Source organism: Chrysochloris asiatica, unplaced genomic scaffold (genome assembly GCF_000296735.1).
Source record: "Chrysochloris asiatica unplaced genomic scaffold, ChrAsi1.0 scaffold00029, whole genome shotgun sequence".
NCBI classification, from domain to species: domain Eukaryota; kingdom Metazoa; phylum Chordata; class Mammalia; order Afrosoricida; family Chrysochloridae; genus Chrysochloris; species Chrysochloris asiatica.
This window is the reverse complement of record NW_006408547.1, coordinates 3,009,306-3,028,548: the sequence shown is the minus strand read 5'-3', so window position 1 is coordinate 3,028,548 and position 19,243 is coordinate 3,009,306. Positions and strand designations below refer to the sequence as shown.

General features: G+C 38.1%; 1 protein-coding gene across 2 annotated transcripts in view; it reads right to left on the bottom strand.

Moving 5' to 3' along the window:
- Positions 1-19,243, bottom strand: part of ITGBL1 (integrin, beta-like 1 (with EGF-like repeat domains)) — a 502,759-nt gene that overhangs the window by 269,257 nt on the left and 214,259 nt on the right. The window contains exon 3 of one of the 2 annotated variants that reach the window (XM_006846667.1): positions 300-446. The exons of the other annotated variant lie outside the window; for it this stretch is intronic. Within the exon in view, the coding sequence (XP_006846730.1) occupies positions 300-446 (147 nt within the window). The remainder of the gene's footprint in view (positions 1-299; positions 447-19,243) is intronic. 2 annotated transcript variants of the gene reach the window in all.

Here is a 19,243-nt window from a genome sequence, read left to right as displayed (position 1 = left end):
ATTTTTACGAGTTAAGCTGAATTACTGTCAATTCTAAGAAGACTTCAGGGAATATTTTTGATTCAAGGTTTAAAGAGTATCTCAGGGCAATGGTTTCCAGTGAACACCTACCATGGCTCCAGAAAATCTGAATTCCCTACAAGTATTTGAAAATCTGTTTTGCATTTCCCCCCTTTCAGTCAGGATTCATCTATGGAATGATGGGCACCATCCAGGTTTGGGTCCCATGGCAAAAGAGGCAGTCGTTCATGAAGACAATTAGGCACACATTCCATATCCTCAAAACGAGAGAGTCTTACCTGCATTCGAGCAGATGTTATCTTGAGAATTCTTGCACATTTGGCTACTTTGTTTCTTGGTCAGGTCACACTTTTTTGGATACTGGCAAGCTTCGCCAGACCATCCTTCATCACATTTACACTTACCGCAGTCACACTTGCCATGACCTGAGAGTTTAACAACATCCAGTTAGGTTTAAATGATCTTTCAAAGGAGACTATTATGACAAGTAAACATTATTCTGGACTCAAATATGATAAATGATCAAATCAAGTATATTACAGTTGGAAAGCCTATATAGGGTCGCTATGGGCTGGAACTGACTTGATGGCACTTCACAACAACAACAACAATGGATGCTACTATATATAATATGATAGAGCATGAACATTGTATTTCAATAATTAGATTTTAACTAATCATTCTAAATAATTAAGTTAATGGAGTTCTGGTGTGGTGCTGTAGGTTAATGTGTTGGACTACAAAAGTCAGTTTGAACCACAAGGTTGGCAGTTCAAGCTCACTAGTTGCTCCTCCAAAACCCTATGCAGGATTGCTACGGGTCAGAACAAATTTGATGTCACTGAACAACAACAACAAACATAAAGGAATTATGGTAACCAACCAAAAATGAGAAACCATAATGACCAGAAATTTTGGCTCTAAGGAAAATGAAATCAATCAGATACTTCAGCATTTGGAATAATAGAAAATTCTGCTCAAATCGGTGGTTCAGACTCAACGACTATTCCTTAGAAACCCTACACAGGGTTGCTATGAGTCGGAACCAACTGATGGCACTTAAGAAGAACAAGGAATAGGCAAATACATTTTTATTAGTTAACCTAAACTATCCTTTGCTTTTAAGAATGCTTCAGGGGATATTTTTGTTTTAAGGTTTAAGGATGCTATCAGGGCCAAAGTTTCAGAAGCTAAATCAGAGTTAGGAATTTTGCATCAACATTCTCTAAGCTAAATGATGGTTTTATATTTATTTGAATTAATTATGTAATGAAATGGTATCTAAGTATAAGACGTAAAAATAAGTATCTACTTAGCTTTGTTTCTAAATGTAAAAATTTTATTCAAGAGGCAAACTAGTAGCAGCCATACCCACCTAGTTCCCTAGACTTTCTCAGTGTATCATATTCTCAAATCAACATTTTGCTTTAGAGGGGTAGGGGAGCTTGCTGGTGGGTTTTCTTTTTCTGTGTGTGTGGTCGTCATTAACTTTAAGAGGGGGCATCAAAAAGTTCGTGGAGAAAAATTCATTGTCTTTCAATCCAATTTTCCCATGAACTTTCTGAAGCTCCCTTTGTGTTAATTCCTACCCGATGAAGCCAATTAATGTTTTGTTGTTAATCTCATAAAAGTTAAAAGAACATATAATACACCACCCTGGTGCTCAAAGAGTTTATAATTTAAAAGTAAATATGGAAACAAGGAGGTGTTTCCATCTTTAGCCAGAAATGCTTATTGAAGCTTATGTGAATTTGGTAATGTAGTCTATAACTGGAGTACTGGGGTAGTGTTGTGGGTTAATGCGCCAGACTGCAAAGCCGTTTGAACTGCAAGGTCAGTTGTTCAAACTCACCAGCTGCTCCTTGGAAACCCTATATAGGGTCGCTATGAGTCAGAACTGACTCCACGGCGCATAACAACAACTACATGCGTTGGAATTGACTCGACGGCACTTAACAACAGTCTATAATTTATAGAAATAAGACAGGAGAGAGTAATAGCACCAAAGTAGTCAAGGCAGACTTTTTAGTCTACCTTCATTTAAATGGGGTTGCACTGTGGGTTAACACAATGGACCACAAGGTCAGCGGTTCAAACTCACTAGCGGCTCCTTGGAAACCCTAAACAGGGTCCCTATGAGTTGGAAGACTCCAAAGTGACTTAACAACAACAAACAATCTTTAACTGGGCTGTGAAACTTCAGCAAAGTTTGAATGAGTTGCATATAGACTAATGGTTCTTAGGGAGAAGAGCGGGGAGCGGGACCCTACCCACAGAAGCAGTGGCGCCAGAGATGGAGGTAGAGACAATGACGTGAAGAGATGGAGTGGCTGGGGACTCTAGAGGGAGAATGGCTGTGTGCTGACGACCTGGGGTGGTGGGGGAGGGAGATGCAGGCTTACAGGGTATACCCTTTGGTTGGTTGATGATGCATGGGGCGGGGGCGGAATTGTAACCACGGCAATGAAATGATAGGATGAATATAAAGCTAATGTTGTCCCATATAAACTATCACATAATTCACAATAAAACATAAAAAAAAAAGGACTAATGGTTCTTAATGACTCAAGATTATAATACTATATCTCAATGTCTGAAATATATCGACCACAATGAAATGGAATCATTGATTCGTCCAACATGTTAAGAGTTATTCAATATGGCAGCCAAATGACACATGGAATGTTCGAGATGGTGGTTAGAATGACTAGGAGGCTGTCTATTTGTGCATCTTTGGCAGTGAGTGAGTCTGACTGGCTGTTATATATTTTAATTCCTTTCATGTAGCTGCAATGCAACTTCTGTTGCATTGTCAGATTAACCATTCTGTTCTATAAACAAAGACTTGCATTTTGCTGTAACTGAAATTCATTTTATTCAGTGAAAGCTGTTCTCTCAAATTGATATTTTGTATTCTAACCCTATTGGTAGTCTTGGCCAATTTAGCATCATTCACAAGCATAAATGATCTCTTCCATCAATCATCCAGTTTACTCATAGAAATATGAGTCCACATTCTTGAAATATGTAAGCCTGTTTAAGTAAATTCAGTATCTTGGAAATGATATCATCTTTAACATTATCATGGCTCAACCCAATATAAAGGCTTCAAAAATTTTTTTTAAGTAGAGAGGAATTTTAAAAATAAAGAAATATGGTGGTAATATTTGCTGAATCTAGAATAAAAGACTACTCAATGTTTTACGTTGGATTAGATATCACAGATGCTAAACTAAGGTTAACTGGAAAAAGTTAGTTTTCATTTGAGGAACAAGGGTTACAGATTTGTTTACAATGAGAGGGGTTAAGAAAACGGGGAAATAAGAAAAATGTACAGATGGATAGGGAAAGGTCAATCCATGCAAACTTACCCAATGACGCATCAATAGAAGCAATATTCTAAGTTACCTATTACCCAGAGTGAGTCCTAGAGTCTTAATTTCATGAAACTCACTCTGCAAAAATGACTGTATAAGAGGCCTGCTACAGTCTTCCGTTGGTAAGTCGCCATGTCGAACAATGCACCTAAACCCTCAGGTGTTCTGTGATGAAGAGAGCTACTTAACTTTATTTAGCCCAGGAGTATGCAATTTTCATAAACAAAGACAGCTGCAGATCATTTGTTTTCAGTTTTTTGCCTTAGAGTAACTTGAAGAAAATAATAGTTAATGTAGGATGTTGGTCACCAGCCTTTATTTCTCTAAATTTAATACTAGTAAAGTCATCCTAAAACAACTTTCCCCATCTAGAAAAGGGAGCTATTATAGTTAGCTGCCTTTGAGTTATCTCCAATTCATAGCAACACCATGTGTTCCTGTGTAGAACTGCCCCACAGGATTTTCTTGCCTGTGACCTTAACCAAAGCAGATGGCTAGGCTAATCTTTTGTGGTTACTGCTGGGTGGGTTTGAACCTTCAGCCTCTAGGTTAACAGGGAATCACAAACTGCTTTCACCTCCCAGGCTCCTAGGGAAGACTGTCAAGATGTCTCTGGCACCATATATTTACACAAATACCAAGTACTCGCTTTTTATCTGTCTCTGTCAACTATAACCTCCTCCTGTAAAGTAATTTTGTAAGAATTATGCTAATTTTTCATGTCACTACTTAAAAAAAAGTGCATCACACACCTTTGAAAATACCTGGGGAGTGAAGGAAGCAGTGGTAGAAAAAGAAAAACAGAAAAATGTAGAAGGCTTGTGTTATCTGAGGAAAAATCTGCCTATGAATAATACTTGAGAGATAAGCGTATCTGAGAGCACCATTGGGTTGGCGCTGTTCCAAACCAAAGCAATAATGGGAATATTGCCATAAAGTGAGGCACATGGATGTTTTGGTTTCCCAGTGCATATATGTTATGTTTGCACTATAGCATAGTCTATGCTTTCTTTGTAAAATAGCATTATGAAAATGTTTGAAATATTGTGATAATTACCAAAATGTGGCCCAGAGACACGAAGTGAGCATAGGCTATTGGAAAAAATGACACCAAGAGCTTATTTGACTGAGAGTTGCCACAAACCTTCAATTTGTATCTATAAATCGGTATTGCTAAATAAGGTGCATCTGTCTACTCATGGCAGACAAGTTTCAGTGGAACTTTCAGACTAAATCAAATTAGGACGAAGGAGAGGCAGATCAGTTCTGAACAGTTAGCCAATGAAAACTTTATGAGTTCCAGCAGAACATTGTCTGATATAATGCCAGAAGGCCACCCACTCAGCTTGGAATGTAATAAAAATAACACTGAGAAGAGCTGCCTCCTCAAAGTAGAGGTGACCTTAATGATGTGGAGTAAGGTTTGGGGATCTTCATTTGCTGATATGCTCTCAAAATGAGAGCAAGCAGATGCAAACATCCATTCGTAATTGGAATGTGGAGTGTATGAGGTATGAATCTAGGAAACTGGAAGTTGTCAAAAATGGAAATGGAATACATAATGATAGATACTGTATGTATTAGTGAACTGAAATGGACTGGTATTGGTCATTCTGAATCAGATAAACATATCATTTATTATGCTGGGAATGGCAAATTGAAGAAAAATGGCATGACATTTATATCATCAAAAAGAACATTTCAATATCTACCTTGAAGAGCAGTGTTGTCTGTGATAGGACAATATCTAAGAAAGACCAGTTAATACCACTAGTCTTCAAATTTATGCACCAACCACTAAAGCCAGTGATGATGAAATTGAAGTATTCTGCCAAATTGATCAAACATGCAATCAAAATGCATTGATAATTACTGGCGATTGGAATTCAAAAGTTGGAAATGAAGTGGAAAAATCCATCATTGGAAAATATCGCCTTGGTGATAGAAATGATGCAGGGGATCACAGGATAGAATTTTGCAAGACCAACAGCTTATTTATTGCAAATACCTTTTTAAACAACACAAAAGGGAAGTATACACCTGGATCCCTACTACATGAAATATGTTGTTATTGTGGTTATGTGCCATGGAGTCGGTTCCGACTCATAGCGATCCTGCACAGTGTTTCCGAGGCTGTTAATCTTTAAGTGAACAGAAAGCCTCATCTTTCTCCCATGGAGCAGCTGGTAGTTTCGAACTTCTGACCTTGATGTTCACAGCCCGATTCATAAGCACTATGCTACCAGAGCTCCTTACATGAAATATACAGGAATCAAATTGATACATTTGTGGGAAGAGACAATGGAGAAGTTTAACATGATCAGACAGAACAAGACCAGGTGCAGGTTGTAAAACAGACCATCAATTGCTCCTATGGAAGTTCAGGCTAAAGCTGAAGAAAATTAAAACAAGCCCATGAGAGCCAAAATACAATTGTGAATATAACCCACCTGAATTTAGAGAACATCTCAAGAACAAATGTGATGCATTCCACACTAAGGATCAAAAATAAGAATATTTGGATGATGTCAAGAACATACATGAAGAAAGCAAAAATTCATTACAAAGGCAGAAAAAAAGAAGAAAAAGTGAGTGTCAGAAGAAACTCTGAAACTTGTTATTGAGCTTTAGAGAAACTAAAGGAAATGGAAGAACTTAGATAGTAAAAGAGCTGAATAGAAAATGCCAAAGGGCAGCTTGACAAACTAAAGTATAATGAAATGTGTGAAGACCTGGAAGAATACACTCAGCATTTCTTAAGCTGACAGAAGTGAAGAAAAAAATCACGTGATTTTTTTTCTTGTTCCCCGCATTTTCCTGGTCACCAGAGTCTTGCCCTCTGCCCACCTATGTGTACCTCCAGGAAACCTCCCGCAACATTGTGAGTTGGATGCTAACTGCAGCAACCCTGGTACCTGGATTCAGGTGAGCCCTGCTCCAGTCCTGGCTAACCCTGGACTAATGGGAACTCTTGTGGCTAGGAACTCCTGTTCCTAGCTACCCTCTGTCTGGAAAGACCCAGATTCCAACTGCTTTGGGGCCTCCATGAAGTACTTTCAGATTAGGGCTGAGAGCAGGCAACACCTCAGTTTATAGAACTTCATGTACAGGCAGGAGCACCACCATGTCATCTCTTGCTCTCCCACCTCATGACAGGTAGACAGGTTTCAATGGAGCTTCGAGACTAAGACAGAGTAGGAAGGAGAAGAGGCAGCTAACTTCTGAATAGTTACCCACTGGAAACCTTATGGATGGATAGTAGAACACTGTATGTTCCAGAGCTCCTGGGCTGGCAGAAGCCCCCAAAGTTTTTGCCATTTTTCTTTTTCCTTCATTTAAAAATATTCTTTGCTCTTTCTTTGACCTCCCCTTTCCTTCCCTCCCCCTTTTTTTTAATCCTTTCTAGCTCTGCTTTTGTTTATTCTTCTTTGCTTCTGTTGTTCCTCTTTCCCCTGACTGTTCTTCTCATTATCATTACTTTTGTTGTTGTTGTTGTTGATTTTTCTTTACTACTCTCTGGTCTCTTTCTTTTTCTTCGTCTTTCTCCATAATTGTGTTTAGTGCTTTTTCTTTTCTTATATTTTCTCTCTTATTTTCTCTCTTCTTTGGTTTTTCTTTTTCTTTCTCTCCCTATTTTCTCTTTCTAGCGGTTGGCTCTTTGTTGTTGCTTTTTTCTGTTTCCCTTTTCTACCTTATTATTTTCTTTTTTCGTTATTGTTTGCTTATTTGGTGTATCTTTTTTCCCCATCTCTCAGTGTCTATGTGTCTTCTCTTGTTGCTTCACCCAATAGGAGGAAATAAACCATGCCCATACACCCCAGTCACAACTACACCCTCTGTGACCCAATCAGCTGCCATCAGCCAAACAAACACTTAACTGTGCTGTATGAATGGTGAACGGACAACTGTGCACTTGATTCCATTCTCTAATCACACACCAGGAAGCAGTTGGTGATTGTCAAAGAACACACCATTAAGCAGAACAAACCCTAAACAGTATGTTGTTGTTGTTAAGTGCTGTCGAGTCGATTCCGACCCATAGCGACCCTGTACAGGGTTTCCGAGGTTGTAAATTTTTACAGGAGCAGACCGTCTCATCTTTCTTCCACGGAACCGCTGGTAGTTTCAAACTGCTGACCTTGAGATTCACAGCCCGATTCACAACCACTATGCTACCAGAGCTCCTGTATAGATCCCTCCAAAAAATCATCAAGACATATCATAATCAAATTCTCCAAAATCAAAGTACCTAAATGAATCCTGAGAGCAGTTTAGAAATAACAAAAAGTTACCTACAAAGGAGAATCACTAGTCTATGATTTCTCAGCAGAAGCCATATAAGTAAGAAGGCACCGGGAAGATGTACACAAAACTCTGAAAGAAAAAAAAAAATGTCAAGAAAGAATCATATGCCCAGTAAAACTGTCATTCAAATATAATGGCAAAATTAGGTAATTTCCAGATTAAACAGAAATTAAAGGAATTTGTAATAACCAGAAAAACTTAAAAAAAAAACACCTAAAGGAACCAACTCCATGGCACATAACAACAACAACAACAACAAAGGAAATCTTTGCACAGAGAATCAAGATGAGCAGACAACAATCTGAGATCAACATTCAAGGCAACCACCCCAAACTCAAGGTGTCCAACATAAAACAAACCTACAAGATTGAAATAGAGAACCAGCGATCTCAATTCATACCAAAGACCACTACAAAGCAAAGAGAGGGCAGGATGTCTTTCCAGAAAGTCCAAATGGTAAAGAAGTCAAGTAGATTTCAAGATTAGACAGACTGTCTCAAACTGGGAAAGAAATTGACAAATTTGTGTAACCTCAAAGAAAATTAATACAACCCCACATAAAAACACAAAAGAGGAAAACCATGAAGATTTAGTTAATATTAAAACAACAGCAATGAAGAAAATGACAAGAGAACACACAAACAAAAGGAATCCAGCACAGAAAACTATGTGGAATAAATATTATAAAGCACTACAAAAAAACACACAGAAAAATGACAGCAATCTGTTTATACTTATTGAAAATTACTCTAACTGTAGATGGATTAAAAGCACCTGTCAAGAGACAGATATTAGTAGAATGGATAAGAAAACAGGGTCCTTTAATATACTGTCTACAACAGACATACTTAACACAAAAAGAACAAAAAAATAGGTTAAAAAGCTAAGGGTGGGAAAAAACCAAATTAAAGGCAACAACAACAACAAAGAGCTGGAATGGTGATTTTAATTTGTGATTAAATAGAATTTAAGGCAAAAACCAGCATAACAAAGAATGACATTATTTTATGATTAAAGTGTCAATAGAATAAGAAGACTTAAATCTATTAGAGGACATAGCCATAATAAGTATCTATACGTTCAATGAAAAGCTTCAAGATCCATGAATCTAATGGCAGTTCAAATGAACCAGCAGTTCCTCAGAAACTCTATACAGGGTCTCTGTGTTGGAACCAACTCTATGACACTAACAACAACATCAATAGAGCTGAGGAAAGAAATAGACAAGTCTACAATAATAGTCATTGTTGTGAAGTGCCATCCAGTTGATACCAAGTCATAGTAACCATATGTACAACAGAGTGAAACCCTACCCAATCCTGGGCCAACCTCACAATTGTCGCTATGCCTGAGCCCGTTGCTGCTGCCACTGTGCCATTCCATCTCACTGGGGGTCTTCCTCTTTTTCTTTGATCCTCCACTATGGCAAGCATTATATCTTCCTCCAGGGACTGGTCCCTCCTGATAATATTTCTGAAATGTGTGTGACTTCCAAGGAACACTCTGGCTGTACTTCTTCCAACACAGATCTGTTTGTTCTTTTCACAGCCATGGTACTTTTAATATTCTCCTCCAACACCATAACTCAAATGCATCAATTCATCCATGGTATTCCTTATTCACTGTCCAACTTTCATGTGCATATGGTGTTACTGAAAATACCATGGCTTGGGTCAGGTGCACCTTAGTCCTCAAACTGACATCAAAGTAGATTTTAATATGCTACTGTTGAGGAAAGATAGAACAACTAGAAAGAAAGTCAACAAAGACACAGAAATATTAAACAACGCAATCAACTAACTTGACCTAACAGATTTATATAGCGAGCTTAAGCCAACAACAGCACCATATACAGTCTTTTCCCATGTACATGGTACATTCCCCAGAAAATACCATGTTTGGCCACAAAGCAAGCTTCAATCCATTTATAAACATAGAAATAATAGAAAACATCTTCTCAGATCATGACACTATGCAATTGGGAACAAACAATAGGAAGATCCAGGGGAAATATTTTTAAAACTGAGAATTTAATAATATCCAGCTTAGAAGCTACTGGGTAACAGAACAAATGAAAAATTAAATTTAAAAAAATCCTTGAATCAAATAAGAATGAAAATATAATATAACAAAACCTATAAGACACAGCAAAAGCAGTGTCCAGAGGCCAATTTATAGCAATAAACTACAAACTGAAATGTAAAAATTCCCCAAAGAAGAAGAACCAAGATGAACACATTAACACAATAGCTCTAATAATTAGAAAAAAATAGCAGCAAAATAAGCCTACTGACACCAGAAGAGAAGAAATAATAAAAGGCAGAATAGAAATAAATGACGTAGAGAGCAGGAAAAAAAAAAAAAATAGAAGAATCAAGACAAGAAGTTGGTTCTTTGAAAGGATTAACAGAAATTGAGAAGCCACTGGCAAATCTAAAAAGAAAATAAGGAGAAGATACAAATATTATCTTATTTGTATATATAATATGAATAAGAAATGTTATGGGTGATGTCACAACAGAAATAAATACAATACTCCAATGAACTTGAAAATTTTAAAAAAATGAATGAATTTCTAGAAACTCTACCTACCTAAACTAACACAAACTAAAGTAGAAAACTTGAATAGACCTATTGCAAAATAAAAGAAATTAGCCATGTCATTAAAAACTCCCTACAAAAATATCTGTCCAGGCACAAATATTTTTTCAGGTTAATTCTACCAAACATTCAGAGAAGAGCTGACACCAATTATACTCAAGTTATTCCAGAACATAGAAAAGGCTGAAAGCTTCTGAATACATTTTATAAAGCTTGCATAACCCTTCTACCAAAACCAGGCAAATACATCACTAAAAAGAAAATCATGGAGCAATAATCCTCATGAACATAGATGCAAAAATTCTCAACAAAATCCCAGTCAACAGAATTCAACAATATACGAAAAAAATAATGCATCATTTTCGAGTGGGATTCATACCAGGTATGCAAAAATGATTTCAGTGTCACATAAATAAAACAAAGGAAAAGAACCAAATTACCATCTAAACTAAAGCAGAAAATGCATTTGACAATGTTTAACAACCATTTCTGATTTTAAAAAGCACCCAACAAAATAGGAATAGAAGGGAAATTCCTCAACATAATTATCAGTTGTAAATAATAGATGCCAACGATTCTCTTTTCTAACTTAAAATCATTTCAAAGTTGGGGTCATTTTTTCTTAGATATGAAAACAAATTGGCTAGGGCTGTCAGCAAGCACACTCTCCGTTACATTTCTGTCCTGGACTGGAAGGGTCTGAGAATCCTTGAATCTTGCAGACAGCAGACGACAGGTCCATATTTGCTTCCAAAGCTCTGTCAGTTCCTCCCTTTGCACTCCTCCCACAAAGCTGTTCTTGACAAACACCTCAGCCAAGATAAGTGTGCATGGCCACAAATCTGGGGAAGAGTCCACAACAGGCTCTGGAATAAGTTTGCAGTATTTGAGGTAGAAATTTCTGGGTCCCAGGACCCTTAATCTAGAAGAGAAGTGTTATCAGTTTTCTGAGTTCCAGGTAGCACTTAATTGACCTCACAGATACCACACACCCCCAAGCCCTATTCTCCCCATGGAGACAGCTGGCTAGAGGACATCCAGGATAGGACTGTTGAATCACAAAGTCAGGAAAGGGTTCTTGATGCCCAGCCCTAAATGTGGCTTTAGCTCAGAGCTGCATGAGTCCTAGGTGACAATTCTTCTTTCCTACTTTTCTAGACCAGTCCAGTTCTGTGTTTCTTCTCCAGGGAAATCAATTTCCACAACTACGAAATATGTTACAAAACGGAACAATCCAACAGGCTTGAGCATAAATGTGTTAACCTTCAAATAAATTCTCAAAGAATCAAGGAAAAGAAGCAAACAAAAAGAATGTCACAGAAAAGTCAAAAACAAAACTCCCACACTAAAGCAATGGGGGCAAAAAAGTACAAGATTACTTTGTAGCGTCTTTCAGGTTTGCCAGTGGTATAGCCAAACCACTGGAAATAGGAGCCAAACCAGAGTGGAAGGTAAAATCCAGTTTCTTTAGTTTCCTTTTTTAGGTCAGAATGAAGATGCTTAGCCCACTCACTCCAGAGCATCCCACTGGTAAAGCAAAGGCCTGCCAACAAAGACAGCATAATATGGATTTCTACTATTCTTAAATAAACCACACACCAGCAGCTCAGCCACAACCTCATCATTTCCTTTACCTAGGCAATAAAAGCAGCCTACTGCTTTAGAGTTGGTTCTGTCTCATAGTGACCCAACAGAAATGTGTAGAATGGTCTCCTAAGGTTTCCAAGGCCATAAATCTTTACAGACCCACATCTTTCTCCCTAGGAGTAGTAGCTGGTGAGCTCAAATTGACAACCTTTTATTTAGCAGCTTAATGCTTAATCACTGCACCCCCAGGACTGCTGCATTTAATGCACAATGCACTTTTCCAACTGCTTCAAATGGACATGCAGATTTTACTAGTATGAAAAAAACCAAAAACTTAAAAAAATAATAGCTATCTAAGTGTACCAGGAAATGTGGTGGCTCCATGTTATAAACACAAGACTGGGAATCACAAGGTTCTCAGTTTGAGCCTACCAGCTTCTTCTGCAGGAGAAAGATGAGGCTTTCTGCTCCCATGAAGACTTAAAGCCTCAGAAACTCTATACAGTTGGGGTGGGGAAACTTTTTCTGTCAAAACTTATAATATCATTCATAGGCCATACAAGATTATCAACTTAAAAATTAGCCTGCTACATTTGGACAAACATTTCATTAACCCACTGGGCTGCAAGGTTGGTTTGAACCACAGGTCAGTGGTCCAAGTTCACCAGACATTCCTCAGAAACCCTATACAGGGTCGCTATGGGTCCGAAGTGACTCACTAGCACTTGATAACAAGAACAATGTAATGGCTGGAATTGTGGTTGCTTTGACAGGGCCAGTCCAAATGATACCACGGGCCTTTTATGGAGTCCCAGAGTCCTGGTGTGACACCGAAAGTTAATGCACTGGATTGCAAAGTCATTTGAACCACACGGTCAGTGGTTTAAGTTCACCAGCCACTCCTTGGGAACCTTATACAGGGTCACTAAGGGTGGGAAAGAACTCAACAGCACTTAACGACAACAACAATCCCCACCCTTGCTATACAGGGTCACTAGGAGACGAAACTGACTCGAGGAGCTTAACAACAGTGAAAAGTTTCCATGCCAAACATGAAAAATAAAAGGATGAAGAGGACATTCTTTACTCCCTTCCATTTAATTGACATTTTGTATGAACTACTCAAATAAACTACCAAAATGAATCTGCCTATTATATAACCTACACTTTTTGGGCTTCAAATCCTTTTGAAATTCAAAAGAGGTAAAAAGTAGTTCATAGGTAAATTAGGTAGATACATACATACATAGATATATACACAGATACCTAGACAGATAGGTAAAGATATTTAATATGAACATAGTTATGATGACAGAGATAAAAGGAGGCTTGGTGGCACAAATGGTCTCGTGTTCAGCTGCTAACCAACCGGTTGATGGTTGGCCCTGGGACTCTGAAGAAAAAAGATTTAACAATCTGCTCACTTCCAGATTAGAGTGAAGAAAACCCGCCGCAGTTCTGCTTATCATATGGAGTTACTGTAAAGTTGGAATGGACTGGCGGGCCCCCCGTAACTACAAACAGATACAAAGATATATAGAGATGGAATGAGACTGATATAACAGAAAAAGAGAAAGCTCTAAAGAGGTAGAGGTAAAAATATTTCATGGACATCTTGCTAATTGATAAACAGCTTCTTGTCACATAATCCCAGTACATACAGCAATAGTTTCTGGGGTATGCTAAGACTAGGAGTGGTGGTGTTGAAGGGTAAGCATTGGACTACAACCCCAAGGTCAGCAGTTCAAACCCATCAGCTGTACTGTGGGAGAAAGATGAAGCTGTCTACTCCAGTAAAGATTTCTAGCTTCAGAAAGCCTATACAGGGAAGCTATGAGTTGGAACTGACTGAGATCACTCAACACCAACAGCAACATGCCAACACTGGGCAGTGATAGAGGAAAGTTCAATGCAGGCAAAAATAGCTATAAACATTTTTAAACAATAATAATACTGACAATTATCATTATTGTTGTTGTTAGTGCAGTCGAGTCTCTTCCCACTCATGATGATGTTATGCACAACAGAACGAAACACTAGCTAGTCCTGCACCATCTCACAATCTATTACAAATGAGCCCATTGCTGCTGCGCCCCCACTGTGCCAATGCATCTTGTTGGGGTCTTCCTCTCTTTTGCTGACCCTCCTCCAGGGACTGGAGGTCATAATTTCCTCCTTCAGGGACTAGTCCCTTCTAACAATGTGTCCAAAGCATAAGAGATGAAGTCTCACCATCCAGGCTTCTACTGCTAACTCTGGTTAGACTTCTTCCAACAGAGATGTGTTTGTTCTTCCAGCAGGCCATGCACTTTAAATATTCTTCTCCAACACCACAAATCAAATGTATCAATTCTTATATCATCTTCTTTATTGCCCATTTTCACATGCATATGAGGCTACTGGAAATACCATGGCTTGGGTCAGGCACACCTTAGTCCTCAAACTGGCATCTTTGCTCTGAAACACTTTAAAGAGGTCTTGTGCAGCAGATTTGCTGGATGTGATACATCCTTTAATTTCTTGATTGCTGCTTCCATGAGTGTTGATAGTGGAGTCAATCAAAATGAATTAACATGCAACAGGAATTTTAAACAATGTCAATAATAAATTACTCCTTTCCTCAAAAAGAAATTTTCTGTGGTTTAGGTTCTAAACAATGGTTACAGTTTCTGTTGAGCTTTAATAATGTAGAAGGCTTCAAAATCATACATTGTGTCACTGTTTACTCTTCAATAAATACTGTATGATAACAGAAAATAATTCAGAGAACTCCAAGGGATAGAACTGGGCCAGCTGCCATCAGGTTGACTCCTACTGCTGGCAATGTGTGTGTTTTTAAGTGTCTGTTTGGAACTGTGCTCCAAAGGGTTTGCAGAGACTGATTTTTCAGAAGTAGATCACCAGGCTTTGGGTGAACTTTGACTTCCAAACATCAATGGTATATTGGTGGTGGTGGTATGCCATGGAGTCAGTTCCAAACTCATAGTGACCCTGTTTAGGGTTTCTAAGGCTGTAAATCTTTGCAGGAGCAGAAAACCTCATCTCCCACAAAATGGCTAGTAATTTCAAACTGCTGACCTTGAGGTTAGCAGCCCGACTCGTAACCATTATGCTACCAGAGCTCCTTAATGATATATTGTTGTTGTTGTTGTTGTTGTTGTTGTGTGCCGTGGAGTCGGTTCTGACTCATAGTGACTCTGTACAGGGCTTCCGAAGCTGTACATCTTTACAGGAGCAGAAAGCCTCATCTTTCTCCCGCAGAACAGCTGGTAGTTTTGAATTGCTGACCTTGAGGTTCGCAGCCTAATTTGTAACCACTACGCTACCAGAGCTCCTTAATGATATATTAGTGTCATGAAATAATTATGCACACAAATGCTCACAAATTTATGCATGCACACACAAATATCAGTCTGGGGAGTCAGGGAATTTAGGTGTTACTACAGATTTTGCCACATCTAGTTTTGTGACCCACAGTTGTTGTTAAGTGTCGCCGAGTTGATTCTGATTCAGCAGACCATTTTATCTTTTAATTCTTCTTCCATGCTTTCCAACTGGCAATTTAATAATGTATATAAGCTCAGTATTTTCAAGGGATGTAGAATGTAGGTTATGCCTCTTTAAGGAGCTATTAATAGAACTGTCTTACCTCTCAGGATTCCAGTCCTCCCTTCTCTTTGAGAGTCCACAATTAAAAGAGGCTGTATTATATTTTTCAGGTTTCTTGAGAAGTAAAGGAGAGAGATGGAAAACCACCAGATTCAGCAGTAGATGGTGTTAGTTCACTTTAACGCTGTGACTTCACTCCTAAGATTCAATTTATCAGAAATCTATTCATAGATTATTTCACCATCTTTTGCAATAAAAGGAGTCCTCATCTATTTTAAGTTTCTCCCTTGGTCTTTTTTCTGTCCTCTGTTGTGGTATTTAATTCAAGTGTGTCTGACAATGACAGAAGCCACTTAAGCAACAGATAACTCTTATCACCATTGATATTTCTTAGTAGAAATGAAGTGAATCTTATACTGTTAACAACCAGAACAGGAGACCCAAGATTAATCTTTCTAGCTTTACAAAGAAGAAATGAAGCTCCACACTCACTCTTACTTCTTGCCTCATTAGTAATAAAATATATGCCAAGGAATCTGGGCAAATATGCTGTGGGTGTGTGGGTGTGTGCCTATATATTTGTTTAAGGTTTTGGTGACCTATTTCTGAAAAGATTGGAGCCAGTGAACCCCTATTGAACATAGTTCTGCTCTGAAACACATGCAGTCACCATGAGCTGGAATATACTTGGTGGCCACTCACAATGTACAGTCATCCCAAGGAATCCTCAAGGATTGGTTCCAAGACACCCTACAGACACCAAAATATATTCCAGTGCATTCTATAAAATGCTGCTCTGTTTGCATAGAATCTGCACATATCCTCCCATGTACTTTAAATGATTTTTAGATTTCATACACCATCTAATACAATGTACTGAAAACAAACCAAAGAGAATCCAATGCCACTGAGCCAATTCTGACTCATAGCAACCCTATACAGGGTTTCTGAAACTAAATCTTTAAGAAAATAGTCTCATCTTTCTCCTGCAAAGCAGCTGGCGGGTTTGAACAGTGGAACTTTTGGTTAGCAGCTCAAGGCCTAACCCACAGTGCCACAAGGGTTCCTTTAATATAATGTTGTTGTTGTTGTTAAGTGCCGTCAAGTCGGTTCCGACCCATAGCGACCCTGTACAGGGTTTCCGAGGGTGTAAATCCTTACGAGAGTAGAAAGCCTCATCTTTCTCCCGTGGAGCGGCTGGTAGTTTCAAACCGCTGACCTAGGACTATGTAACTAACACTGTTGGCTCTTACACTCTGAGGGATTGCTAATTGGTTGAATGTGCAGATGCAGAACTCAATGGTATGGAGGGTTGACTATAAATGTAAAAATATGTGTCTGTTAAAACATATATGTGTTCATATATGGATGTAAGCGAACCTTGGTGTGGCACTGTAGGATAAGCACTGGACTACTAACCACAAGTTCAGTAGTTCAAACCTACCACCACTCCTTGGAAACCCTACACAGGATCACTATGAACTGGAACAAACTTGACAGCAGACAACTATAACAATGTCTGTAAGTCTATGCATATATGAGACTTAACAACACTCTAAACTTTTTCTTTCTGTATGGTACCCTAAAGTGGGAGCACTGGGTGCTCCTTGTAGCACTGAGGAGAAGCACTAGGCTACAAGACTCAAGGCCAGTAGTTCAAATCTACCAACTGTTCCACGAAAGATGAGGCTGCCAGCTTTCATAAAGATTTATAATGTCAGAAATTACAGTCTCAGAAACCCCATGTAGGTTCGCCTTGAGTCAGAATTGATTCAATGGCAGTGGGTGGACCTATATTTTTAGTGTGTGTTTTTTTTTCAGAAGTTTTTGTACAAGGGGGCTTCAGAAAGTTTGTGGAAAAATATAATGAAAACATAATGGAAGTTTTCCACAGATATTTGAAGCCCCTTCAGATGTGTATGCTTACCAAATATTAATATTATACTTCCAACCATCAGCTGATCATGTTAGCCTTCTTCACCTCAAATTTTATTGACTGTTTATAGAGAAAAATCTGCATACATCCTCCCTCCTCACTACCTATATGGAAGAGTGCTTCAACATGGCACTGCCTGTCTCCTCATGAGGCAGTGGTAGGCTGGCACTCTGATTGTGGGCTCTAGTAACAGACAGTCTGGTTCTAACCCTGTTTTACCCACTTGATAGCTGGCTAAATTTGGACACCTTTTAACCCTCTTACTGGTCCTCTTACTGGTAAAATGTAGATAATAAAAGTGTCTATTATGTATGTTGAATGAGTTAGTAGCCATAAAGTACTTAGTACAGTGTCTGTCAATAAAATGTTAGCTGTTACCCTTTATAAAGGAAGTACTTAGAGGGCAGGCTGCCCTAACACAACAGTCTTGATCAGCACAATCTGAAACTTATTTGAAGAGGTATTTTTGCAGAATAAAAAGAAAGAAAAATAAAAAGGATGTTAGATGCAAATTCTGAGTCATGTTTTTCCTTTCATACTGCACAGAAAAACATCTAATCAAATAGTAACAGTGCACCTGGGTTGTTGTTGTTACGTGCAGTCAGGTCAGTTCAGATTCATAGTGACCCTGTATAGGGTTTCCAAGAAGTGGCTGGTGAGTTTCAACTGCTGACCTTGCGGTTCTTATCAGGAGAAAGTACACATTTCATAACAACAATAACTAAAATAGACAGACTTACTAACAAATTAATTCAATGATGAATTGTAGCTGAATAATAGTTTTAAAATGTCGAAGTGTTAATCAATGTGCTAACAAGAATGTTGTTATTGTTAAATGTTGTCAAGTTGGTTCCAACTCATAGCAATCCTGTATAGGGTTTCCAAGGAGTGGCTGGTGAGTTTGAACCACCAACCTTGCAGTTCAATCCAACCTAGTGGTTAAATGCTTATTCTATAGCAGCACACCAGGACTCTGCTAACAAGTATATTTATACTCAAATACATATATATTGGTGTACATATACATAATATGTATTACATATTAAATCATAAACATACACATGCATGTATGTGCTTGTATCTCTGCATTTATGCATGTACATATCTTTTACTTTTTAAGGTCCCTAAAATATCCTCAAATTTATACTAGACCTTGCTGAAAAATAATGAAAAAAATAATTCATTTTTCTGCTTTTCATGTTCAGAGCAAATATCGTGATGTAAACTAGTGTTTTCTAAGTTACAAAGCTCATCATTCACGGTGTTCATAAGAAGTTATTTGGGAAGCAAAAATTAAGTGCTAGAATTAAGATTGACACTGACTTTCGTTGTATCTTTATGAATAGTTTCTATGTATGCTTTATTTGTACAATATATAAATATTAAACACATGGATATAGATGACAAATGAATGTACATATGTATATTCCATTCCATTTTTTATGTGATCAACATTGTTTCAAGAATCGATTCAGCAGTATATTTGCAGAGGAAGAGCAAAGATTCTATTTCTTAAGCTCTATGGTATAAATACAATGTCCATCATTTTGTTATTCTTTATTCTTATAATAGTTGATAGCTGCTATCCAGAAGTGTATTTTATGCATAGAAAGGTACCCTATATACTACAGGTATACATCATTTTTCTAGGCTTCACTTTATCCAACTTCCTATACAATTTTTATTAAATACCCTTGAGTTGGTTCAAAATCATAGTGACCCTATATGGGGTTTTAGAGGTTGTAAATCTTTACAGATGCAGAAAACTTCATCCTTCTCCCACGGAGTGACAGTTGAACTCAAACTG